General features: G+C 44.9%; 1 protein-coding gene across 1 annotated transcript in view; it reads right to left on the bottom strand.

The window, feature by feature from the left end:
* Positions 1 to 3,044: 3,044 nt before the first annotated feature.
* The window catches only part of LOC121048214, a 132,978-nt gene continuing 109,358 nt past the window's right edge, over positions 3,045 to 26,664 (bottom strand). The window contains exons 6-8 of the mRNA XM_040504278.1: positions 16,622 to 16,788; positions 12,680 to 13,081; positions 3,045 to 3,297 (exon numbers count right to left, since the gene is read on the bottom strand). Of these exons, the coding sequence (XP_040360212.1) occupies positions 3,272 to 3,297; positions 12,680 to 13,081; positions 16,622 to 16,788 (595 nt within the window). The 3' untranslated portion in view covers positions 3,045 to 3,271. The remainder of the gene's footprint in view (positions 3,298 to 12,679; positions 13,082 to 16,621; positions 16,789 to 26,664) is intronic.

Here is a 26,664-nt window from a genome sequence, read left to right as displayed (position 1 = left end):
AAATAAGATTACAATGTATTTAGTATCGCTGGTTTCGCACAACATCAAAATAACTGCATAAACTGTCCAAAATTCGGAATGATTATTGCAGTCCTAGAAAGTACCATCACCAAGAAAAAAAGAAATATTTCGAACGAGTATGACACTTTTACTAACGTACCTCAAATTTAAATTTACACATGCCCGATATACGGTTTTTGTTTTTATTTTTTGAGCCTCCAAACTTTAGGTAAACTTAGTAGAAAATGCGTACAAATGCATAACTCTAGAAACAAATGTGATGCGTTGCGTCATATACTTTTTGAAATGGCCTTATTTATTTAGGCTTCATTGTTTACGGAAAGGAAACATACGAGAGCATTCACGATACCTGCGTCTTTACATCTGAATATAAGTGCCGTATTCAACTCACAATGTGGATTCACTTGAAATGATTCAACTCATACGTGGAATCACTTAGAATCATTCAACTCACATCTGGAATCATTTAAGATGAGTCAACTTACCCGTGAAATCCCTTGCGAAGCCAGACTTTTTTTTATGGTTGTGCGCTATAAAAACAACCGAAAGCGGAGCACAATTTTTACGCCCATTGATTAGAGACGAGTGATTTCCGGTTGAAGATTTCTTGGAATGAAGTGGGCGTAAAAGTCGCGTTTAATAAGGTAGTTCTTCCCAAACTCTGCTACCCTGCGACTCATCATAAAAAATTTTTTTTTAAAAAGTCACGTCACGGTTTTTCCCCCTCAATTCCCGGGTTTTTCACGATGCCACAAGTGTTTTAATTTTAATGCATGACGAGAAATACAGAATAATGACGCTGAAATGTTAATTGACACCAAATATAGTGAGAGTAAATCATCCGGCAAGAAACCTTAGCAAAACAACTAAAAAACAATGCATGACGGTTATGAGTGTTCCTAATGATTGAATTTAGTTTGTTAGAGCGCAGTTTCTCAAACCGAGGGCGAAGTTTGGACACCGCTTCTCGAAGTTTCGACTGTATGTTGAGCTGCGACTCGTTATTTGTTTTCACCAAAGCCATTGCAGAAAAAACTATATTTTTTTTGTTTACTTTTCATGTTGTCTTGTGAGCTCCCTCGGGTCACTACCCAAATTCGGGTAACACTGCCATAAGAATAAAAACGTCATCGAGAATAAACGGGGCAACGTAAAAGCCATTTTCGGCATGCTATGTTTTTCTCCTGGCAAACGAGAATATCCCACTGACAATACGTTTTTTGTTGACGCAGTCTCTTAACACTTTTTTTTTAAATTTAAATCCTAGAAAAACAATCCCTCAATTAGGTGTTCAGGAAAGACTACTATTGGTTTGATTCCTTTATGTTGTTCATAGAATATTGTCACGACATAAAGTACCAACATATATGGCATGTCAAATGACGGCTTTTGTAAAAAAAAAAAAAAAAAGTAAAATAAAATACAGCCGCCCCTGGCGGTATGTGAAGCGTTTTATACTAGACAAGAGTTGGCGGCTTATTGATATATCGTGCCTGCACCTAAAAATGAAAATAAACTCCTGAAACTCGACAAAATAAGGCCGTTAAGAACCACCTCCGCGGGCCTATTGGTTGGATTCGACCGTTATTACTTACCTCAAATACTCTTCAGTCGCTACGAGAAAGCCATCTGATAAAAGTATATATATATATATATATATATATATATATATATATATATATATATATATATATATATATATATATATATATATATATATATATAAAATCACATAGTCGGGGGATTTTGAGCTCCATCTCCATTGACCACCAAGGACAGCCTAGAACCGTAGATGGGACCGTTACGATTCAGTTCACGGTTCAACGACCACAAGCAGTCGAAAACTGCGTGAAACACATCGACTCAGGACAGCTACAGTTTTTGAGGTTCGGATTGAAACGAAAACGTCGAGCACGCCCTAAGCAGGAGAGTGTAGGAGCCAACGAAGCCTGAGTCAATGAAATTCACAGCTGCGACAGCGACCAGATCTATTCTTAGGTTCAATCCGAGTTCGACCGATTGTAGCCTTCGTCAGATTGTCGTCAGTTTTAGATACAAATATACTCGAGGCCAAATGCAAGAAAAAAAAAATAAAACAGATCCAGGTCGATATTGATCGAACGCGACTTATGATACAAAGTGGGACGTCCTTCGACGCGGCGCAACGGTTTTTCGTCATTCGGCTCTTCTCCGATAAGACGAAATAACATAAAATCCCTTCATTCGAATTCGGGGCTTTAATTAAGTCCATCTCGATTAAAACCGCGCCCGGTGCGTTTTATTTTTATAACCTTCTATTGAAACCGAATATTAGTACTGCGCGGACAATGATTCCTCGGCGAACGAAGAAGTTGGCCGCTATGCGCCTCTTGTTTCGCGGTACGTGGGACGCGAAGAAATTTCGGCTAATAAAAGAAGCTGAATTATTTTGGCATACGTTCGTTTGCCGCGTCTGACAAAACCCGCGCTAAGAAATTACGGCAGAATTTATTAACATCTCCGCAAACAAGACCTATTTCGTTTCTTAATTTTGCAAAAACCAAAGCTGACGACGTCTCGTTGCATTGTCGTCCGCGCTGAAGATGCGGTTCCCATTTCGGAGACTCCCAAAGAAAACGTAAGTATGTAAAAAAAAAAAAAAGAAATATTGAAATGTTTAAACGAGTTCGACAAAATGAAACCTGCTTTGAATAAAATAACACAGAAGCTCCGGCCCTGTATTGCAAAAAAAAAAAAAAGCAACAAAAACAAAACAAAACACAATGATTAGAGTTGCAGTTACCCTGCTGATAGGTTCATACAAGAGACACTGCTGTTCACCGCATACTCGATGACAAAAGCAGTTGCAGACACGCCTCACATATATAGGTTCAAGCTTCAAACACGACTTGAGGCAGCTTCTGCATGACCAACGTGACACAGAGGACCGTCGTACAAGAACGAGGCACGCTTCAGGCACCGCCTGCAGGCTATCCTTTGTACGACGTAGTAGCGGTGTAACGAGTCAAAGAGTCATCGACGAGGTTTGGACGTATATGCGTTGACACCGCTTCTATATAATCATCGTATTTTGTTTTTACATTTCTGCGCGAGTGTGAAGAGAGAAATGTCTTTTTCATGACGGCGTTGGCGACGAAACGCAGTCACGCTCTTGTGGTTTTACGCGTACGTTGTCCGTGGTTTCGGACAGTTCCTTTTCATCTTCTTTCCTGAGCAGTCCATATATTTCCCCTGATGACCTGCTGAGAGGCTACGTGGGCAGAACTTCGATGTAACCTGAAAAAATAAAAACAAAAGGAGGAATTATTGTGTCCTAGTTCTGTTAAAGAACAACTCGTCTGACTGGTAAACCAGGAACGCAAATAGTTTTCGGCGTTGTAACTCCGATCTGAACGATGAAACAACGTTTCAACACCCGTACCCGGCTCCCTTCCTGGAAGAAAAAAAGTTATATGAGGGCACGTAAATTGAGGAAAACAAAAGTCAGTTGACTCGTACATTCGCATGTATGTTAGGTGAGAGAGCACCGTGAGCAGAATATGCAGCAGTGCCACAGTTTGACTGGACTTACGTCTCCGGTATTTTCCGTCTGTTTTTTTTTTCTCGATAACTTCGAACGGTAGGTTATCGATAACGATAAGCTACCGTTTTAAAGGCGTCGTGAAACGATTTCGGGTTGAAATGTTCGTGACTTTGTACAGGCGTACTGGTTCTAGTCTGGCCCGAGTATACTCGCCAAGACCACCGCTGATTCGGAAGCTCCTTAGTCGCGGTAAAATTGCGTGAATAAAAGGGGACTATTTCATTTAGTCTTGCCTTCGCAAAGCTTTATGGCGTAATCGCGGGATCGAGACCACCCGCCTAACGAGAGTCGCAAGCGGCTCGTGGACAGGACACGAGACTGCGTGAGCACTTCTCTTCGGCTTGTAACAATTAATGCCTCGGCGGACACTCGGCTGGTAGCTCGTGTCCAACCACTGAAGAGATGAGAATAGCCTAACTCTAACATTGCCTGGAGCTCAGCGCGCACGTTTTCTACTTTGTCAACCCCAGTGCGCGGCTATGATTAACGTTAAAGTCATAGGATAGGCACCAGACCACGTGGCCGCTCGTTCTGGCTCCGAGTTGAGGGGATGAACGATGCTCACTGTTCTGTCCTGCATACAGTGTTGTACTGCATAACATGTCAAAAGAAGACGGGCGTCGTATTCTTCTGCCAATTATCGGATAGTGTGCGTGCCAGTGCATGCTGGACATTCGGTCATGCCGCCATCAAGATCGGCAGTTGTGAGCGACCGGAGTAAAGCTACTCGTTGTGTGTTGAGTGATCGGACTCCTGATTACTTCACACTTAACATTGGCGACGAGGATGGGATCGCATAGTCAACCTCTACAGACAGCTGTGGCAGCTGCATGGGACATTCACAGCCGCGACGACCTGGCTCCGCTACCCGCGACAATCATCAGGGACAGCAGTACAACTGCGATTTCCCAAGAATCGGTTCCTGTTGCGGCGCCGGCAGCGCCTGACACTTCAGGCACTCGAAGGAGTTTCCGGAACCGGCGACCACCTAAAAGATATGGACATGACGTCTAGTGGGGAGAGGTGTTATGTCCTGCATAGCATGTGAAAATAAGAAAAAACGCCTCCTCTTCTTCTGCCAATAATAGTATAGTGTGCGTGACAGCGCATGGTGGACATTTGTTTTTTTCTTTCCTTTTCTTTCTCCTGAGTCGTGTTGCGCCCTTCCTTCTCTTTGTACTGAGCAGGGAGGGTGCCCTGCAGAAGGAGCTTTTCTTGAGGTTGCGGGGTTATCGAGGCGGAGCTCACACAGGTTTCTTCTTCGCTTTCTATAGCCAAGGCTTACAGGTTTTCTCCGGCTGATATAGGGAACGTTCCTATATCAGCCGGAGAAATATATCAGCCGTTTTCTATATCAGCCTATATCAGCCGTTTTCTATAGCCAAGGCCTACAGGCTTTCTTCGGCTGATATAGGGAACGTTCCTATATCAGCCGGAGGAAAACAGGTGCTTGAAAAAAAAAAGAAAAGCCCAAGTATGTCACAGCACCCAAGCTTGAGGCTTTAGACAAGCTAACCCTTATACGCCAAATAGCCGCTAAAGCCCCACAAGACCGAGGACCACGAACCATTGACGAGGGAATTTAAGTCTAGACATTCGGTCACGCCACCGTCAAGATCGGCAGCTGTGAGCCACCGGAGTAAAGCTACCCGTTGTGTGTTGACTATTCGGATTCCTGATTACTTCAAACTTAACACTCATATTTCTCAACTTTTTTTTTGGCTACTGTCATTGCCTAGAAAGAAAAACCAAGGCAAGTTTACTGGGTTATTAACGTTAGGGAGCGATTGTAAGTAGTATTTAGCGATTGTAGAAAAATCGTTTAATGATTTCTTTAGCATCCAGATTTATTTCATGGGCTCGTATACAAACCCAGGGAAGATGGTGGCAAAAGGCGTTCATCACAAACCTGCGCGAATAAATCTCGACCATCAATCCCCATCCCTGCCCGTTTCGATCTGGATGAGCTCGTGCCGGCGTGCGGTCGTGTATCACCACTGCATGATGCACGTTAAAGACCCCAGGCAAGCGTTTGTATTGCACTGGCTAAACTTATCATCTACAGCTGGGAGACAAGGTGCCCGTTGAGGCAGATTAAGTTCTAGGCTGTACAGACATACATACAGCCCAATTTTTCTTTTTAAACCTCGATCAAGCGCCGATGTTGTGTTCGCGCTACGATCTTATGTCGTAAATATAAACCTGATTATTTAATATAGGTCCTCTTCAATATACGCCAACTTTCCGGAGACAAGCAAGGTAAAACATGCTATTTTGTTACATTATTAGAAACGCCTCATAGTATAAACGACTTTTCTTTTTTTTTTTTTTTTGGGGGGGGGGGGGAGGGGGGAGGACAGTTGTTTTTTATTAGCGAGACACGACTGTAAGAGTACCGTACACTGTTCGTCAAACTACCTGACGTGTGCTCCTAGAGCCGGCGGCTATAAAAGTCCCTTCAATCACCCGAGTGCTTCAACACAACAGAAACCTTTATCTTCTTATTCGAGCTGAAAAATGACAAGCTGATTGTTCTTTATGTCCCCGTGTGCTAAAAAAGTTGTGTCCCCCAAATATCGCAGTCGAAAAGCGAATAAAGATCACTTGTCAAAAAAGAAGCCTCGCATGACTTTATTTGTTCCTTTTTTTTTTTTAACGAGACTTTTAACGTAATTAACTTCCGTAATTACCGAGAAGCCAGAGAAAACTTTAAAATAAAACGTTGCAAAAGAACATAAGCAACCAAATTTGAAACTATTTTTCTCGCCTGCGTGCGTGATGAATGTTTCCACGACTCTCCGCTTTCCCGCGTTTTCCGCCTCCGCGCTGAGACGCATTGTCACCCGTATTTTTTGCTTTGTTTTTATATTTATTTAAGTGATACGTTAATTAGTTCATTATGATCAGATTAATGTTTGGTACTTCTAATTATTCGATAAGTCTTCTCTTGCTGTCGTATGCTTTTTTTATTATTATTATTTCGCCTTCCCTCTTGCTCCACTATATTAAATAAATTTGGAAAGTACGTGTCTCCTCGCGAATAATTTGTTGATTTGCTTTTAGCTTACGAAATAATGAGTGGAACGACGTAAGACAGCGTCTGTAGAAGCACGACAATCTTGTAATGAAGTCGCGGCAATCGTCTGTTTCGCCCGTGCTTTGCACTGTTCGTGAGCGCGCATACATTCATTTAGGAAAACCGAACACTCTGATGTGCCCCACAGCTCGTACGTCTTGTGATATAGGTCATTCCGGTCCAGCTCTCTTGGTAATGACACACACAAAAAAAATCGTATAGCATCGCCTACAATTTAACAGCAATCAAAGCCTAGCGTTAGAAACGACGATTCGATGGCGTTAGTTTCTAATCAAGGCCGTTTTGTTTCTTAATTTTATTCATGTTTCTTTCGCTATTGTGCCTACGCTTCCTGGCTGCACGTTTCGCGAGGAGTTTTCTGACTTGCGAATCAGGCATCGGTTTGAGGGAGATTACGTTCTCTACGTTGAAGGGAACCGTAACCGAGATAAACGAGAACGAAGCACAAAATTAGTTCGAGATTTTCTTCTCGAATATGTATTTTTTGTTACTTTATTTTTTTTAGACGCACCCGATGGCTATTCATGATATTTCATCACGGTGAAGTCGCATGGAAATACCCTTAGCAGCGAAATAACTGGTCGAACAAGGCGGAGCACTCTGCAAGGTGTTTTCTCCGCTTCGCAGCGGAGTTGGATTGGAAAGCAGCATTGCCGGCGCCCAGCGAACGTCTTCCGAGTTTTTAATTAAATTGCCGTCGTTGTCAAGAAAAAAAGAAAAAAAAAAGAGTGAGAAAGTTCCAATATTTTTTTTGCGTCTTTATTCTTATATTGGACAAAGGCCAAGTTCAGCCGACACAAAAACTGTGTTTTGCTTGGCTTCAGTCAACGTTACTAAAACACTCAGTTGGGAAACTCGCCGTGGAAACCTGGGCCGCTGGCGTCCACCGAGACCGAGCTAAATGCGACAACAGCGCCACTCTTTATCATTTGTCTGTACTGTGGTCACCTTGAGCTTTTTGAAAGCCTGTTTTTGCGTAAAAACAAACGAAAAAGACTCTTTTTGTATGAAATTTATTGGAGTATAGTACCAAAAGAGGGGCGCGTTATGTTTTTAAAATCTTTAGTTTGCAGGGTTTTGCGGCACAATTAATATTGTTTTTATACAACCATGCCTCAGCAGGCCTTTCAGGTAGCACGTCCCGCCCTAGGTGCATTTTAACTTCGGTAGCTCAACGCGGCGCGTCCGCCGGGGAGGCGGGGGTGGCACCCCTGTAACCTCTACCGCTGTATCTGTTCTGAAAGCCAAAATGGAAGTCACGTGCAGTTTGTCGAGTGGCCGCTGCGGGAGAAATGGTGGCGTTGTGTTCGTCATTAGCTCGGTGCTCGGAGACAGTTTGGGGCCACTTTTTCAAAGCTGTCTCTATGGGAGTTTCCCAACTGAGTGCTTTAGTAACGTTGGCTTCAGTCCTGGCAAAGGCACGGGCACTAGGCCGTGGCTCTCATTATATTGTTGTGTGCATGTTTATACAGCTGGAATTTAGTGAGCCTCAGTGGTCTTCTGGCGTCCCCGCTGTAGATGATGAATTTGGCCAGTTCAGTACAACCGTTTGCCTGGACAAACCGCCGGTCATAGTCCAAGTTTTGCGGCGTTGACATTAGCGTCGCCCCCATCGGTGGCGCTGTCAAGAGCGTCGTCACCGGCAGCAGCGCTTTGGTGGTAGGGAGCTCTCATTAAAATAAAATCGAAAATATAAAAGATATTTTTTTATATACCACTAACTTTTATACGACCTATTTTCGCGCGTCATGAAAATAAAATGTAATTTATTTTATATCTTCATTTCTGTTTGATCCTCCCTTGGTCTGAAAACAAAACCATCAAACTACCGGGCGGCGGCTGCATGAGCTGTCAAGTAGCCCGACCCGCCGGCGCCCCGGGCCTCGGCGCCGCTGCTTCACTTGACATTTCACATTGTAATGGTCGCAGCGATGCGACCATTACAATGTGACCATTGTAATGGTCGCATCGCTGCGCGTTGTTTTGTTTAAGCGAGGTTCGTGCGAGTCTGGCCTTTGTTCTTGGTATTCCGCCTACCAGTCGAATTCGCTGGATGTTTTTGGTATAAACCTTTAGGAACTTTGTTCAGGAGCGTGTGTGACATGGCCACTCTCAAAAGAAAATGACAAGTTCTCCAAGATTTTTTTTTTTTTCATCTAACGAACGACGGGTGATTTCGCACCTCCTTTGTATTCAATGTTCTATTTTTTCCAGAGATGTTACCATAGAATTTTCTCTGTCCATAGCGGTTAGTCTGCGGGTTGACCTAACCTGTTTTTAATCTAGCAGTAAAAGAGGAAGTAAAAAATGCCTAGTAATATTTTTTTACGAAATGAAGTTGAGATTTAGTACGATTTAAAGTTTTAGAACTGGTACAGCTCCACTTCACTTAATGCACAACTCCATACTTGAAGAGTTACAATCAGGTTTATTCTTGAAACTTTCTCGTGCGGTTTTCAAACAGATGGAGAATATAATAATAAGTCTAATTTCGGATTTATATTTTAGCTTGATTGATATAAATTTAATTTAAACCTGGCCACGCGTGTGTTAGTTTTGTTGTGTTCGGCCGCCTGACGATTTAAATTCTAAATATTATGACCACATTTTCATTACAGTTTCTGGGGACATAGAGCGACCAAGCATGAACTTTTTCTTATGGTTCCGGACCACAGTGCTCTGGACGTACACTTCGTGCTTCCCACCACTTCAAGAACTCGTTGAGTGCCAATATTTCCGACACTTTCAGATGATAACATTAATTGAGGTTAACCATCAGCCTCGATCATTTCACCGACTTTCCATCTTGCATGTTTGCTAAGTTTTGAATACAGTAAGTAAACCCGAAGCAAATGATGAGAGCTAACTAAAGTGACCTAGTTCTTAAACGAGGGAACAACTTATATAATTTGAGTGAGCTGGACAAAGAACTAACTGATCCGATTTTGTATATCGACTGTAAATATGTGGGTAAATGTAGGTGCGTACATTTGTAAATATGTGTAAATATTTTATGACTTTTTATCTATTCAGGGAAAATTTATTCATTTATTCAGATTACCCCTAAAGGTCTTGTAAGGAAGGAAGTATGTCAATATTTTATGTTTTCATGTATGCATGTAGTGCTGTACTTGATTTCTTTGTGAGCTGTTAATGTAAAATAAATGTGCCTAAAATATTTCGGACGCATCTTTCGATTTTTTATGGGACGGCTGGACTAGGGCCATACAGAGCTCGAGGCTGGACGTCTCGGAACCGCTCGAAACCAAACAACGCACACCCCACACGACTACCCACTAACATAAAAGGGACGTTTATCAAACCGTTATCGTGTTGCGGGTACAGCACAACCGGAGCCTTTGAAGCATGATTTCAAGCGCGCGCCCTGGTGATACCGTGACCGCCGGGCGCGCTCTTAAAAACATGCTTCAAAGGCTCCGGTAGAGCGATACGCAGAACACGGTAGTGGTTGGCTAAAAGTCCCTAAAATGATCGCACCTTATACCAATGAAACTGAAATCACACAGCGCCGTGCTTTCTGCACAGGAGCCTCGCTCCAGCACGATTACGAAGCGCTTGTGCAACCACCCTACAAAAATTGGCAAGCGCCATGTGGAATATTTTATGGCTTCGCTTGGAAACCACTTCAGAGTAGACTACTCCAAGCAACTTGTGTCAAAAGAAGCCTGTATAAAAAGTTAGCAACGTATTTTTAATAACGCGGCTAGTTGTGAATTTGAATTTCTAATGTACTAATTAAACATAAATTGTCAACTCGTTCAAGTAAGTTTAAGGCCCACAACGGAAGAGGAATTTGGCGCTGCGGTACAAATGTCGAACCATTGGCTCCGTGGGAAATGTCTGGAGGTTGCCTGGGGTCTTTAACGTACACCACGCAGTGGTGATACACGACTGCCCGCCAGTGCAATGCTCATTCAGATCGAAACGGGCATGGGTGGGGATTGAGCTCAGGATTCCTAGGTTCTGGAGCGCGAGCTGTCGCTCCACGGGCTCCGAGCTGGTGTGCGCTAGTCCACTACGTCACCGGTCTCCCGGCCTGCCGTGACCCTGAAGAATGCATTATCCGCACAAGCAATCGCGCATACACAGTTCTTTCATAAACCACACGTCCGTTCTCGTGCTTTGCCAGCAATTAAAAAAAAAAAAAAAAAAACTTGTAAGAAATAATATTTCTTTTCACAGGCGTGCGAGAGTAAGGGCTCGTTTACACCGGCTCACACAGCGCCATTTGCTGACGTTGAGCTATGTTACGAGAACTTGCGTTTGCTTACGTTCCGGGGCAGTCCGTGGTCCGTATGAGGCGTGGCAACCAATTCAAGAAATAGCTTCGCACGTAACATACGAAGCACGGACGTCCCGGTCACTTGCGGTCGTATCTTAACATAACGCAAGAAAACGTAATACACTAGCGTTTGACACATTTTGACCTCGTTGTGGGGGTTTACGATAAGTTTCGATCACGAGTCGCCCGGACATCTGTATACAAAGTACGGATGTCCCGGTGACTGGTAGTCGTGTCACAATGCAACGTAAGAAAACGCTAAGCGTGCTTCACGATGTTCAGAAAAATACAGAATCTTTCACTCACCTGGAAATTTCTGAAATGAAAGTGCCAATCTCATGCGACACCACTAGAATTATCTTTCAGTTTACAGACTCGGACGCGCTTCACTTTACGGCAACAAAGGGCCGGACTTTGTTTATATATCTTCTAGGTCACCCTGCCACTGCTTGGTACCAGCGAGCAGGGTGATCGTGTCGGAGGCAAGTTAGAAGTCTTTTTGTGTGTGTGTGTGTGTGTGTGTGTGTTTGTGTTCACGCTTGTGCATTCCTGTTCAATTATTCAAGCGCTCTCCAGGCAGACAGGCTAAATGTTATATATACGCTTAGTGTACACGAAAAATATGGCGGCCGGGTATAAATTTCTTGTCGCATCCCGTTGCTTTTAAACGATTTCTACCGTTGAAGATTTTGAAGGGAGAAACAGGGTTATAAAAAAGGGCACTGGACCTTAGTTACAACAGGGGTGCTGGAAAACATTCGACTGAATTTGGAAACGTCGTATTCTGCAGCCATACTTTGCATGCGCGCTTAGCGTGTCACGTTTTGTTTGTGTGTGCATAGAATGCATAACGTTATGCATAGAACGCATAACCTTCTACTATAAACATATTTAGTTTAGCGTGAACATTATGCGGTTACGGGAAAAGAATGTGTGCCACAAGCCAACCGTGCATAATTTACTATCAACATTACTCTTTTTTTTTTTTAGACGTGTATAAGATGCAGCCTTGCTAAACGTTTTGTCCGTGGTACTTTCCCTGCCCGCTTCCGGAATGGCGGTAACGAAAGCGGTATTTCGGTAACACAATGCTAAAACATTCTACTAGGGAATTTTAGTTACCGTTTTTGCCATACCGACATCAATACCCACAGCCCGCTGACACCTTCAAGCAAACTTCCTGTCGTTTTTGCAGACGAGGATTATTCATGCTACGGCAAATTCAGTTCAGAGTGATTATCACACGCCCAGAGCCAAATGATAACAACACAGCAACACCCCAATCTTCAGCATTTGATATACGAATGCAAGACACTGGCTTTGTCTCGAACCAAAGCCCTCCGACATCTTCGTGCACTATAGGCTACCGGGTCGACGACACATAAGCCTGGCACCTTCTTGGGTTAGGTTCATGGCAGGGATGTAAAAGCCCACATCTGACTCTCGCAGGACTTCTTCCAGACCTCGGCGCTAACGAAAGATCCCCACCCTTTTTGGCCTCTCACTAAATACATAATCAGTCAATCAATAGTTATCGTGTCTCCTTATCGGAACGTAAACAACGATCTACAGGTGGGTTTTAGTACATCGTTTTGATAACTGGGAAGTGTGGAACTACTCAAACTCGCTACTACTCCCGCGATATCGAGTGCTCATTGTGACCGGCACTGCTCACCTTCGGCCCTTCTAAGTTCCTGGACCTTCCGGGCGGGCACTCCGGGTACGGGCGTGGGCGCAGTGGGCGACTTGACGGCGTTCCTGAACGACACCCTGTTCTTGTGCCCGGCGTGGGAGACGGCGGCCACGCGCACGTAGTTGCCGTCCGCGTCATCTTCGTCCACGGCCATGGCCAGGTGCTCCCCCGGGTCCGACTGGAAGGGCCTGGTCAGCCGCGGCGAAGACAGCGCGCTGTCGTTGCTCAGCGAGCTGCTCGACCGCTCGAAGGCCGGCAGCACGTAGTTCAGGTCGGCCGTCGTCCGCGCGTCGCCGCAGCTCCCTCCGCGCGTCTCCGGGCTCTCGGGTTGGCGACGCCACGCGGGGGGCATGGACAGGGACGGAGTCGCCGGGGCTGACCTCCCTGCGATTCACGAGGGAGACTAAAGCCGCGGTCAGACTGCGGACACAGCATACAAAAGACAGCCTGCAAGACAGTGTCTGAGGCGCACTTCTTCCTTGTAGGACGGTCACACTGGCCCTGCCAAAACTGTCCGCAGATGTGTTCGAAGCGCACATATGTGCTGACACTTAATGATACGGAAGCGGGCGTCCCGACAAAGATTAAGTAGAAGCGGGTTCCCGAGAGATAGAGAGCGAACGAGAAGGACAATCGGGGCTTGGCCATGAACGAACTGTGCCCGACAGTTATCGTGAAAACATGTGTATATAAATGCTGTTGTCGACTTCATCAACCAACAACCAGTCAGCCGTCCTTACAATATGTATGAAACAAACGTGTTTCGTACATCTACGCAGATAATTCTCTTATCATGTCTGCAATGAACACCGTATTTTTGTTTGGTATTATGTATATGAGCAGTGTCGTCTAACGCCGGGTTAGCTCATCCTGTAGAGCGCTTCACTGGAAATGGATAGGACCCTGGTTCGATACCAGGACCGGGCGGATCTTTTCCGACGCGCACCGGTCACCCAGCTGTGTTTGCAGATTAGTGTTTGTCCTTTGCCCCCCCTTCTCCAGAGATTACTGTCGTCAGGCTAGGCTCCTGTATTCACAGTGAGAAATGACGTCACTACGTCATTCAGTACAAACGCAGCATTTTCCCAGCGTCACAGAAAAAGGGGAGTACCCGTTGGCGTCCTTTTCTGATACATTGCACCCACATAAATAAGCGGCCTCCGCCTGATTCGCAGTGCACTTCGTGTATTAAAAGCTGAGCCGAGCCTTTTTTTTTTTTTTTGGTGGGCGTGTACATTTTTTATGTTTATGTTTTACAACGAATTGTAGATAACTAAAGACGAGCAACCAATATGAGAAGAATCAAGTCCACTTACGGTGATGTGATTGGTTTTAGTAATTTTGGAGCACCTGTTGGAGCGGCCAAACGCACTATTTGGAACATAAGAGCACACATCTTTCTTATTCATAACAATGCAAATTTTATATATTAAGATTCACGTTCTAGGCTGTCCAACTAATATACATTGTTAAGTTTGTCTTCCCACCTATGTGCAACCTCTTGTTAGCATCAAAATGAAGCAGGTTTGATTCGCTCAAACTCAGAACTAGCTATTTAGTTGTGCATAGAAGCATCAAGAACGGCAAGGAAATGCTGATTGATGGACATAATGAACTGCTGCAATAGTAATTTTAGGTCTGGTGTCAAAGCTAATCCAAATAGTACATTTCATGGAAATAATGTTGGAAGAAAATTATATAAAGCACCCATATTTATGTTTCGCTGAAGCTCTAAAAGTTGTAATAAAACTGCCATCCTTAATTCAGGTAAAACAGAAGATTCTGTCATTTGATTATAAACATCAATAACATTTTATATCTAGAACATATAAACCATATTTTCTTAAAAACAATCAAGCTGAACTCATCAAGTGTATTCCCAAGTTTCCATCCGCTGTTCCAGTTCATTTAGTTTTAATTGACTCTGTTCACTGCGTCACCACACATATGAAATTTATATAACGGTGTTAACGAAACAATAAAGTTGACATAAAAAGATTATAGAGCAGCTCATATACATCATCTCGCAATACCCAAGTACCCTTGCTGAATCTCAATTTTGAAGAAAAATATATTAGAAATATAGGCTATGGTCAGAATATCGTAGTCTATCAGCTATATTAGCCGCAGTTTTATTAAAAACAAATTACTGCAAGAAAGTGTTTGTTAAATCAGCACTAACGAAGATCTATTTATATATATATATGCCCGACGCTTACATGTGCAATGTCCGGCTCTGGAGGAGGGATTTCCCGCCTAGCGCGGGGATGCGCAGCGGTGAAGCAAGGTACGCAACATCGCCATCACATCTCGACCTCGATTCCTACTCCGACGTCGTCGCTTCCCTGCAGCACACCAGTGCGTGGGGAGAAGCGCACTCAACGGAGCTAACTTAACATGATAGAGGGGCTTTAACTTAAACGCCAGAACACACCACGACCATGAGGAGTGATGTGATACTTCATAATACAGTCAGTGTTTGACAAATAGATCAAATAAAGTATGTCATTTCAGGCGATAATCAAAAGTTAAGAAATTTTGCACAAGTTTACAGTAACTATCCGGCTGTGGAGCGCTGCTCAGGTTATTGTAATTTCAGTATTAAACCCCTTCAGTGACAATTTTTTTTTCCAAAAGTTACCTAAAAGTGCCAGATATTTTTTTTTATTTTGAGTTGTTACTTCTCTAGTATTACACATAAAAGTTGAGAAGTTTATTACGCAAAAATCAGCGGAGGCGAAAAAAATATTTGCCAACTAAAACGATTGCTGCCATCTATGATCAGCGCCGCAAAACTACTCGGACGGGCCTAGTTCGTCCGTGGAATTGAGGGCAACCGAAAAAACCACTGGACGAGCTGAGCTCGTCCACGGCATTTTTAGCCAGAAAGTGGCTGACGAGCTCAGCTCGTCCAAGGCACTTAAGTAAAATTACGTTATGGCGCAATGCTAGCACCAATTCTTCACATTTTGGAGAATAGCAAAATGTAGCTGGGTAAGCACTTTGGCGCAGGTTTGCAGAAATGGTGCAGCAATAATACTGCACCTAGCAAGGCACCTTTTGAGAGGCCGTTACAAAAGTCTCTTCTTCGTTCGTGGTTCTTGCGCAATCCAACAAAAATTTAACTTCATTCGCTACTGGCCACAGCCCAAGCGTTTTATTCCTTCCTCGTTTATTTCCATGCTCCCATTCTGTTGTATAATTTCTAGAATGTGATATAGTAATCTATTGTTGATTGGAAGTTGTTCCCCTGCGACGTTGCTTTACCCTTATATTTAGTTTATGCGTTTACCAGTACTAAATCTAAGGCCTCGCATAACTACTGTACCACTCCTCATGTCGCCCCGTGGACCTGTCAAATTCCTAGTGCGCATTCATCCCGCTTAGGTTTAGTATTTAGTATTTAGTGGTATTTTTCGATTTCCTTGATGTCTCTTTTTATGCGTCTTAATTTCTCCGTGTTTTCGTTTCTCGAAATATTGATTGTCCACAAATATACAAATCCCAAGAGCGTTGGAACCCCCCCCCCCCTGCAATGTTAGTTTTCATTTCACAGGTAATCCCTACGTTCTTTCTTCACACTCTCTCAATTTTGTACGCTCACCAATGCCACAAGACCTCCCACTTTTTGTTATTTTCATTTCCTGTTGCCTTCGATTCACGAGTATTCTGGTGTAAAAGGTGGGTGTTTCAAAACTAAGATGTGTCTCCGCAATTCTGTATACAGTGAACTTTTTTTGGTTCTTTCTCAATTACTGCTTACTTTACACCATTCCTGCCACATTGCACGGTTATTAACCCTACATTCCGTTGTGTTTTCCTTATTCTCCTGCAAATCTTAGCCCTGCCCTTCTTTTGTTTCCTCGTCCCTCGTTAGACTGGGGCTCTCCTCGGGACCGTGTTGGTCCGTAAAAAAAGCCTTACCCAGCCTGAGGCAGGAGGACCTCTGCGCCGCGGCCCTGGACTGGCACCAGGAGGCGAGCGCGGCCTTGCGCGCGGACCACAGGGCCACGGCCCGCTTCAGCTCCCGGATCACCTCTTGGCCACGGTTGGTGCGAAACTGGAACGTGCCCTCGCCCGTGCAGCACCTCCTGCTCACACCGCGGGGCGAAGCGAAGGTTGAAGTATCTTAATATAAATAAAATAGCGCCAATAGAGCAAAGACACCGACTAAGATGAGACACGCGATAATTGAAAAGTAGTCCCTGACGGAGTGCGAACGGCAGGAAGGAGTTTCCGTTTTCCCGCCTCCAGCTCGAGCTTCTTGCCTTCGATAATGCTTCGGCGTCTCATGCACCTTTAGTGTGCAAGCGCTGAGAAAGCGCGATGAAAGGTAACGAGCGGGTGCTGGAGGCCGGGCGTTCGAAAGAGGCGCCTTGCCGTTCTTCCCTTGTCAGTGACTGGAAAGTGTATCTTAGGGCGAATAAACTAAGTACGGAAAGTGATAGCGAGGAGGAGACGAGAGCTCACGAAGACGCCAGAGAGCCTAAAGGCCTGTTCACACATGCAGCGGAGCGCAACAAGCATAGCGCTGACCTCGTGCTAAGCACGTGCCGATAGGAGCGTTCACCAGCTTTGTATCGTACCGTCAAAACTGTTGCTCATGGCATACGATAAGTACCTGACGGCACGTGAGCAGCGTTACATCAGCGCTTCGCTGCATGTGAGAACCGGCCTTAACTCTGACTGGAACGAGTAGGGATAGCCGCAAAGCTAGCTGCCTTTATCTCTGCTCACTCTTCGAGCACTATTGAACGCCGAACGCTGGCGTCCAGCTTTCGGCGTTGGCGTTCGAACAGTGAATAGAGACACAGCGGAAGCTAGCTTTGCGGCTACCTACCACTAGTCATTCCAGTCATAGCGCGAATAACGTATGGACAAGTAAGTAAAACAAGATAGCACCTGTTCTGTCTGACCTAATCGTCCTTGCCCTAATAGCGTCATTCTTTTTGTATTGAAATGCACCAACTATACTCCATTTCACTTTATGTTGTACCGCAGCGGAGGCTAGAAGCGCGAGTTCATAGCATTGGCTGCTGCCCTTAATGCGCGAGAGCTAGTGCCGACGACATGTGCTCTGAGCAAGGAGCTCGCGCTTGTAGCCTTTCCTGCGGTACATCACAAGGTGAAACAGAGTATAGACCAACCACATATTTCTCAACGCTTTTTAAGAGAGCCGCCCGCCAATTAGTCCTCAGAGAGTCTCATAGAAATATCGGTGAACACTTGAAACACTTTCAGGACGGGGACCGCCATAGTTTACGGCAAACTGCAATGGCTAGAGACGGGAAAAGCGTTTTTCTCTGAATAGGCAATTTCCAAAACTCCTAGTGCCCCCTACCGGAGCCGAAAGGTGTTCCGAAAACTGACTACAGAACGGGTCGTAGCACACGACGGAGGCGACTTCCGGTTCGTTAGGCGACATATGTAAGACGACGGTGGTGAGATGCAAGTGCGAGCAGGGCAGAAGTCTGAAACTTCCCCGATAAACCATTTGATTAAGCGCCTGTCTAAATATAAAATCAGTTTTTGATCAGCGTAGCGGAAGGAGACGGGAGTTAAAAACAAAAATGGAGCATCGATCAAAGTCCGCTTACCCATTTACAAACTTCAATCACGTTCGCTTATTTTGAATAAACATTCTGGTTTATAAGTTATAACAGAGCTATGACGTCGAAAATGGTTTTAAATTCTGCCAAAACTTTCCAAATTACCTGATTTGTGTATACCCCTTTGCACTATAAGTGCGAGTATACAAGATGCTGCAAGAAATAACTCCAGGCTTTCAGCGTCTCTGCCAGATTTCGTGCGCTCGTGCACTGAAAGCATAATTCAGTGCAACATGCTCGTGCTATCAGCTTCGGCATCCCTCGAAAATAAAAAAAACAAAGTATAGTAACACTCCCTGAAGCGTTACTAGATCACAGTTTATAATAATAATTTGAACTTAGTAGGAGGCAGAATCTACGAAATATGTTACTTAGTTCAAAATAAATTAAACACGGGTTATAATAAAGTTTTTGTGTCAGGATGAGCTTCCCAAATTCTCAACAAATAAAACAAAGTGGCTGTTTGTTTTTTATGCACTGTTTATTAAATACTGCTAAATGCCTTATTTATCTGGGTGAAAGAAACCAGCATTTATAACATCGAAGTTTGTCAAACCTAGATACCGGCAACTAAGAGACCCCAATTGAATGGCGTTATTTGCAACATTATTGCACCCACGCCTATGACTTTTCTGATTAAACTATCATGTTTGTAAATTGCCATACTAACTCACGTTACTAGGATGCTATTTTTGTGGTAAAGTTCTTCTGCATATTGTGAACGACATGCATTTCTTTATTTTTAAACAGGTTCTTTCCTAGTTTAGAAAACAAAAAATATTGTCACCTGAACGCCAGTTGACATTTTCATTGTTTCTGAAAATGAATGATGCTTCTAGTGTTTCCACCTTTTAGAACTACATTAAACTGACCTATTAAATTTGGGACCCATCTCTTGCAAAAAACCGAAGGCATTACACGAGTATTTCTCGGTCGAAATTCGCTTACGACGCGCACGCTTGCAAGCTAAGCATGATCGTTGTACAGAGCTGTTGCACAACTTTTCTAAACGGATATTCCCCTCATAGAAATGGGAGAATTAAACTCGACGGTAACCGACTTGTGCGTATTAGTCCTTATTAACCATGTCAGTCATGTCCCGTTATTACGGACACCGTTAATATGAATGGGACGCTTTAGAGATAAAATTTTTGCAAACTGAGTTACTACATTCGTTTGAGTCTTGCTATTATGAACAACTTACAAAGTATAACTTTTTACAGCGAAACTGTTATGTGCTAAAATCTGGTAAAAATGCGTCCATGGATGTTAACAAGAAAACTCTCGGTTAAACAACGCTCCGTTGTCCCGATTGGTCGTGGCAAGTATAAATAAGCAGAGGAGGCAACCCGCGTGAGTCAGCCTTCCTTGGAATTATTAGATAGTGAGGTCCTGATACCTTGCTATCATTTACGGCCACCGACTTAGCTAAGAATGCGCTGTGACGAGGCTGAGGGCAGAACGCGCCGATCTAACCTTTTTTTCTTTCGCTCCCGCGATGCTGATAAAGAAACCTGGGCTCAATCGAAGAAAACTGTCCTCAAGGTGGGCCTGGAAAAATTGGGTTTAGAACTTGTCCATAAGTAACCACAAGACAATGATCACTTTAGTCACTAAGGATTAAATAGAGACAAAGCGCAGTCTTGTACGTGCCTTCATTGCGATCACATGTAGATCGTAGAGATGTTTATACGATTTATGCAATCTCGATGTCTATACAATCCATCTTCACGTGAAGTGGATGGGCTTTACATTTTTTGTTTTGTTTTTGTTGGTGCGCGGAGGGGGGGGGGGGGGGGGGGGTAGGGGAGGGGGGTGTTAGGGGTGTTTATATTACTAAGGCAATAATGTGTGAATCAACGGGTCATCGGTTAGAAGAAATCCGAGCCTTTGAATTGTCACAGATGGAAGATATGAAAGAACACTATTTAAAATGTATCGAACAGGGAACTTCTAATGAATCACACCACTGGCGTTTCTCGTTTAGAATGATTGATCACACGTCCAAGCTCTAAAGCGCTCACTCAAAAAAGAAAAGAAAAGAGAGAAAGGAAAAAAAGAAAAGAAAAAACAGCCACGCAGCACAAGATTACCGTGCATCGATGTTTCTGGTTCGATCTGCCGTAATTACTGGTAAAAAAAGAAAAAAAAAAAACCGGCGTGGAATGAAAAACAAAAAAATACAATAAGACTAGTACGGGAGTAGTGACTAGAGTACTGCACGGGTTCAGCCGAAAGCCAAGGCCCGGCCCGGCCCGCGGGCCAGGCCAGGTAAGGCGGTTTTTTCGGTGGGCCTTGGCCGGGCCCGGGCTTTTACCTTCGGGTCCGGGCTGGCCTCCGGCTTTTGACTGCGGGCCCGCGCCGGGCTCAGTTAAACAGCTTGACGAGCCTGGATCGAACTCGGGGCTGCGACCCGATCTAGGCCCTCCAACGAATGTCAATAGTAGGTGTGGCCTCAGTGTGGAACATCTCAGCTTTGTTAATGCCGTTGTCTTGGCGACAAAAAAAAAAAAAAAATGAGCGTAGCTTTGCTATATATTTACATAGAACTTCTTCTGGACGGCAAGTGAAATTAAACGCGATTACGTACGCCATACAAATTCATTTTGGGAGAAATCACAGCACTCTGTAAATTGATAAATTAATAGACGGAAAGCATGACACGATGATTTGATAAGTACGGTTGTGTGTCGGCTGCATCGCAAGCCGACACCTATCGTAGTTCTGGCCTTGCTCCCTAAGTGTAACATGTTGACCCTTACAATATTTTGCGTCGTTTTACTTAGGCATCACAATACCTCACAGAAGTCCGATACCATGGAATTATATTCTCAAACTGAGGGGCTGAACAAACCGCTGTCTCAACTGTTTGACGAGCACTGAAGAAGCAGCGAGGAACGTTGTCTAAAGCATAGTAAGAAAAGTTATGGCTGGCGTGCCGGCGGTTCCTTCCGAAGGCAAGAACAGCGGCGAAGAATGCTGCGTCAGTGCAAAACCACCAAAACGCAGGCTCCTGGATGATTTTCAAGGCTGGCACGACGACCCCGACACGGACCTTTATAACGGTGAGTTAAGGCCTGACAACACTAGCGTGAACGGCGCCGCCGAGCGGCGCCGCCGGGCGGCACCGCCGTCCGGCTATGGTCCGGCATCCCAACGCGAGGAGTCCACATTGGCCTCCGTTTTGCAGGCGTCACGTGACAGCACTGGATCCCGCGATCGCGCCTCCCGTCGGATTTCCCGCTCTTTCGTCGTCTGCTCTTCGTTACATTCTTCCGTTCCGCACTCGCTGCCTACATGGCAGGAGTCCATATTGACCTGGTGATCAGCGTGAATGTGATTATCCTAGCCTGCTCGTTGATCTTGCGACGTCGCCGCGCTCTGAAGGGAAGGAGGCGCAGGTTTTGGGTCCGGCCGAGTTGGTTTTACCGAAACACCGAAGGCCAGGAGGGGTCTGGCGCGCCGCCTGGGCTTTGCTGCCCCGGCGGCGCGCCAGAGATGAAGGCTACTTTCTAAAGTGTCACCAAATCAACACGACATCCGTCACAACAAAGACGACATGCAACAAGTGCCACGGAGAAACTCACATGTAATTCCGAATTCCTCTCCTATAATTTCCCAGCGGTTGTTCTTAGCGTCCTTATCTAGGCAGTCTGGCTGCGTCTTGTCATATAAAAAGGGAAACAGTCGCACAGTTTCAAGGAACCGCTCCGTTGGGGAAGGCACCGGGGGGAAATAGGGAGAGCAGACGACACGAAACACGTCCTTCGGAACGTGTACAGACGCGCCGAGGACACGCTTGAGCGTTGCCATGGCATCGCGACGTCACTATTTACACCACCTCCCATTGGCTCCTCACTTCTGCGGCGTGCAACGCCGAGCTCTGAACCGCGCACGGAGCGGTTGACTCTGCGGCGCCGTACGTCGCGCCGTTGAAGCCGAAAACTGGTTTGGGTCGGCAAACGGCAGCGCCGACCGCCGCGCCGCAGGCCTCCGCGACGGCAATGTGGTCGTGCCTTTAGACAGCTCCTTCCATGCCGGCGAGTGGTGTGAAAATATGGGTGACCTGCTAAAACGGTGGGAGTCTCAGAGCAAGACATTTCCACGTCCTTCTTATCTTGCCAAGAAGGTTCTATGTATTCCAGATTTATTGGATAACATCTTGTTATTGCACCAAAACCTCCAGCCATATATGACGTAAATAAAATCTTTGTCGGAAGCTTACTTTTATTTGGTTCCCATTCTAGACCCTGGCAATATTGGAGAACAATTAAAAACAATAATTTTTAGTTTGAGGCCCTGGAAGAAATACTGCTTATCTGTTGAAAGCTGCCTGTTTTTTGCTTAGGTCTATATGCTGATCAATTAATCTATACTACATTTTATTAATTATTAGGTTAATATCATTCTTTGGTGTCGCAATTCGACTAGCCTAGATAACTTTACACGTGTTATTCGTAGCTCCGTCATTTACTTACATATAAGGAAGAAGTTGCGTACTAGCAATTTTCCTCCAACGGTGGCGTTATATGCATAAAATCACATTGCCCAATGCCAGACACGTACGTAACGCGTTACTAGTAACCAGTTACTTCTACCTAGTTACTTTTTTGGTAACGGGTAACGTATTCAGTTACTATTTTTTAGAAAAAGAACGAGTAACGTACTTAGTTGCTTTTAAGGCCAAGTGAAGCGTAACGGTATTTCGTAACTCTTGAGGAGTGACGTGTACAACAACGTTTGAGCAGCCTCGTTTTAATTCGGGGCAACTCGAAAAAAGAACTCAACAGTATGACAGTATAGCAACGCTTATTGTTGAACACGCCAGTCGAACTCTACAGCTGGGAATGTCTTTCCCCCAGAGGACACAATAAGGTTCGTTGCTTGAACCTTCTAGAATTGTGTACAGACCGAATGTAAACTTGGTTGTTGCCAACACGGGAAGGCACAGAACCCATTGTCAACTTGGAACTTCAGAAGCAGAGAGAACAGAGGAGAGAGGGCAATCCCATATTCACCAGGTCTTCCTAAAGCACAACACTGCCGTTCCTTCGAGCGCGTCGGTAGAACGACTCTTCAGCGTCGCCGAAGATGTATTCTCTTCTCAAGGAAGCGGGGAAACATAACTGATGAAAACTTTGAGAGGCAGCTACCGCTTAAGTGCAACGACTATTGAAAAGAAAACATAAACCATGAAACAAAAGCAGTTGTTCATTTGACCGTCAAAGTAACAGAAAAGTAACTCGTTAGTTTTGAGGTAACGTAACGCGCATCTTTTGAGAATCGGTAGCGAGTAACGGTATTTAGTTACTTTTCTGGGTAGCGTATACATGTCTGCCCAATACTTTCGTACTGAATTCGGGCGCGGGCCGAGCCCGGATCTGTTCTAAAAGCTGGCGGACAGGGCCGGGCCGGGTTATATAGTAATTGCTCGGGCTCTGGCCGGGGATTTTAAACAACTGGGCCGAACTCGTGCGGATAAATTACCTTGATGCCGGGCCCGGGCCGGGACTGGGGCTCAAAAAAGCGGCGCGTGTAGTGCTTTATTAGTGACAATACAACAAATTTGATGCGGAAGCCATGACCTCGGTTCGTTACAGGGCGAATCCTTTATTAGAGCACATTGGCTTTTCTAAGGCAAATGCACGGTGGCCTAACGTGCCAGCGTTACAGGCAATTCTAATATTTAAAGCCCAGCATTCCATCTACACAGCCCAGCACGCGCATGTTCGTTGCTTCAAAACGTGAGCAAAGCAGGTGCCCCACGCTTGCGCGCTGAAACTAACACTGGCCTTAAGCTCTTTTCTTGAATGGTCTATACTTTGGGATAACTTTTTTTGGCAATAGAGTGAATGCTATGGTTACCCGTGTGCTCGTGCACATTCAGCCCCAATCAAGTTGTAGTGTCTTCATTGACCTTCACCATGCACAGGCTATGTTCCAAGAGCGAAAAGTAAGTATGTTTTAAAATGTTGCGAACCCTATCTCGGACTGCCAGTCTAACAACTGGTGTGTCGGCGTGCACGAAGTCTAAAGGTAAGAAGAAAACCAAACTTTCTTTAATGTATCACTTGTAGCTCGTTACTTATATTCTTGTAACGAAATAGCAGTTACAGCCCCAGGAAAGAATAAAACAGTATCTCTTCCTTCGCCCGGACAGGCACTTAACGCGTCGTGCAGAATGGGGAATGGTGGAAATTTTGTGCCCTTGGACCAATCACAAAATTTTGCAGCGTCACCGAACTCTTGCGGGCAAAGTTGCACTATGGCGCAGGTTACTTCACAAACCACCTAGAAAGAGTGATAAAAGGGGTCGCTTGAACTGCACCTCCATATTCCTCATGAGTAATTATAGGGAACTTAATTTACGTTCAAGCTTTGTGTAATTTACGTTTTTGGAAAATTTTTAGTTCAATATATTTAGGTACCTTTAGGGCGTAGAGGGCATCACAGAGGGGTGTGAGTAAAAACTCCAGCATAACCGAGAGCACAAAAAAATAACAAGGCCAAACAGTGCAGTCCTGCTAGAACGTAAAGAATAGTTCAGCCTAATACGTTTTAGCAAAAGTGGTTAATTAATGCAACTCTAGATAAATCAGTTGCAAGAAGGACCAACAATCAAGATGCTTGTTCGGACATGTTTAGGCGAACATTTTTGTCAGAAATGTCTTCCCAAAGGCTACACAACCGGAGTAACTAAAAGCTTTGCATCGTTCTTTATCACTCGACGAGTGCTTCTACAGCGAGTACTAGACAATGACGATTCGGTCTAGTGAATGTTACACGACGTTGACTAGCAGCAGAGAACTCGAGCCAGCAAGCTTTTCCAGCGCCTATTTCGTGCGGCCACAGTGCTTCGCGAAGCTGCACTAGTTGCAGTCCCGATTGTGTTTATCGTTGACTTCGTTTTCCCATTTTGACGGCGTCAGCATGGCAGTTTCTGTCCAATTTCTATTGTAATGGGCCGTCGACTCTTGCACTATATACTAAATTCAACTTTTTCATGGGTGTTTGATGTTTTGAAGCTTTTCTCGTATGCATAATTGTATTATAATAACTGAAACTGAGAGGAATAACCGCCGTGCGTCTTTTTCAGGTTCCTGCGCCTAGCACGTGCTCGTTGTCTTCCACAGTGTTTTGACTCCGCGTCCGCGCTCGAAGCTCACGAGACGCCCAAGTGTTATCGAAGGAAGACAGCTCGTGCTGGAGGCGGGACAGCTGCAAGACCTCGCAGCTGTTCTCATCCTGTCCGTGACCATTGGCGAAGTGGGCGAAAAAAAGCGTCGCTGTGGTCGGCCTTCCACGATTGGAAAAATGCTCTCTATGATGTCTTGAGTATGATGAATTCTACATTTGATAGTAGAAAGAGGAGGAATGTCAGACTGCCAACTTTGACGATGCTGGTTTGAGGACTCAACGACTACGAGCTTTCACCGTGATTTTAGAGTGATAGTTTTATGGGCGACATTGCAGACATTTAGACCTCGTAAGTTGTCGTCGCCGCGCACGCCAAGGATGAAAAAACCCTTATTTATTGCCCTCTTGCCTCGAGGAGAGGGAAGTCTGGACTTGTTGCGTTTTCCGTTGGCCGTACCGTGCGAATAGAGCAAGAGGGCAGCCCTGGCGTCCCACCAAAAATGGGTCGACGAAGGGAGATTCTTCGTATCGTCTGCTTGAAAGACTTGTTTTGAAACATTAATCGCGTTATGCAAATTCCCCTTTGGCAGTATCCAGTTGCTACGCTTAATGTTAGATGGTTTTACAATCTTCCACCCCACTTACCCGCTTATTCACGGATCACCGAGCACTGGTTGCGGTTATGAGTGGCATCCACAACGCCAACCACGACGGCTAGGAGAATTAACCACGTAGCGCCTCCGTCATCGGGAACGTGACGGCATCATTACACCCGCATTGCGCGAAAGTGCTACAGCCATTGCTTTCGTTTCTTCGCGCATTGTGGGCGGGAAATACGACTTTTTAAAGAGTATACCATTAAAACGGCCGCTGGCAATCGATAACCCTTGTCGTGGCGTCACAGATAAAAGCCATAAGAGGGAGCAGCCAACGAAATTCCTCGTCGCCAATAGCAGCGATGGGAGCTGATACCATCAACGAATATCTGTCGGCAACTGGAGACTGGAAATACACCTCAGTCTCCCTTTAGACACCATCGAACTCAATTCACTTTGACGTCTATCCTAATGCCACAAAAGTATTTAGGCACTTTATCTTTTTCCTTTTTTTATTGCGACAGCTTTTATTGGCAAGGTTTCACCGCAGATCCCCGTGCGGGGTCCTTGGGCTTCGCTAAAGCCACGGCCACACTGGTAACACATTGATGCGTGTTTCTTCCTT

The sequence above is a fragment of the Ixodes scapularis genome, unplaced genomic scaffold (assembly GCF_016920785.2).
Source record: "Ixodes scapularis isolate PalLabHiFi unplaced genomic scaffold, ASM1692078v2 PGA_scaffold3__209_contigs__length_174095766, whole genome shotgun sequence".
Classification (NCBI taxonomy): domain Eukaryota; kingdom Metazoa; phylum Arthropoda; class Arachnida; order Ixodida; family Ixodidae; genus Ixodes; species Ixodes scapularis.
Note: the sequence above shows the minus strand (reverse complement) of the source record. Positions and strands in the feature narration are given on the sequence as shown.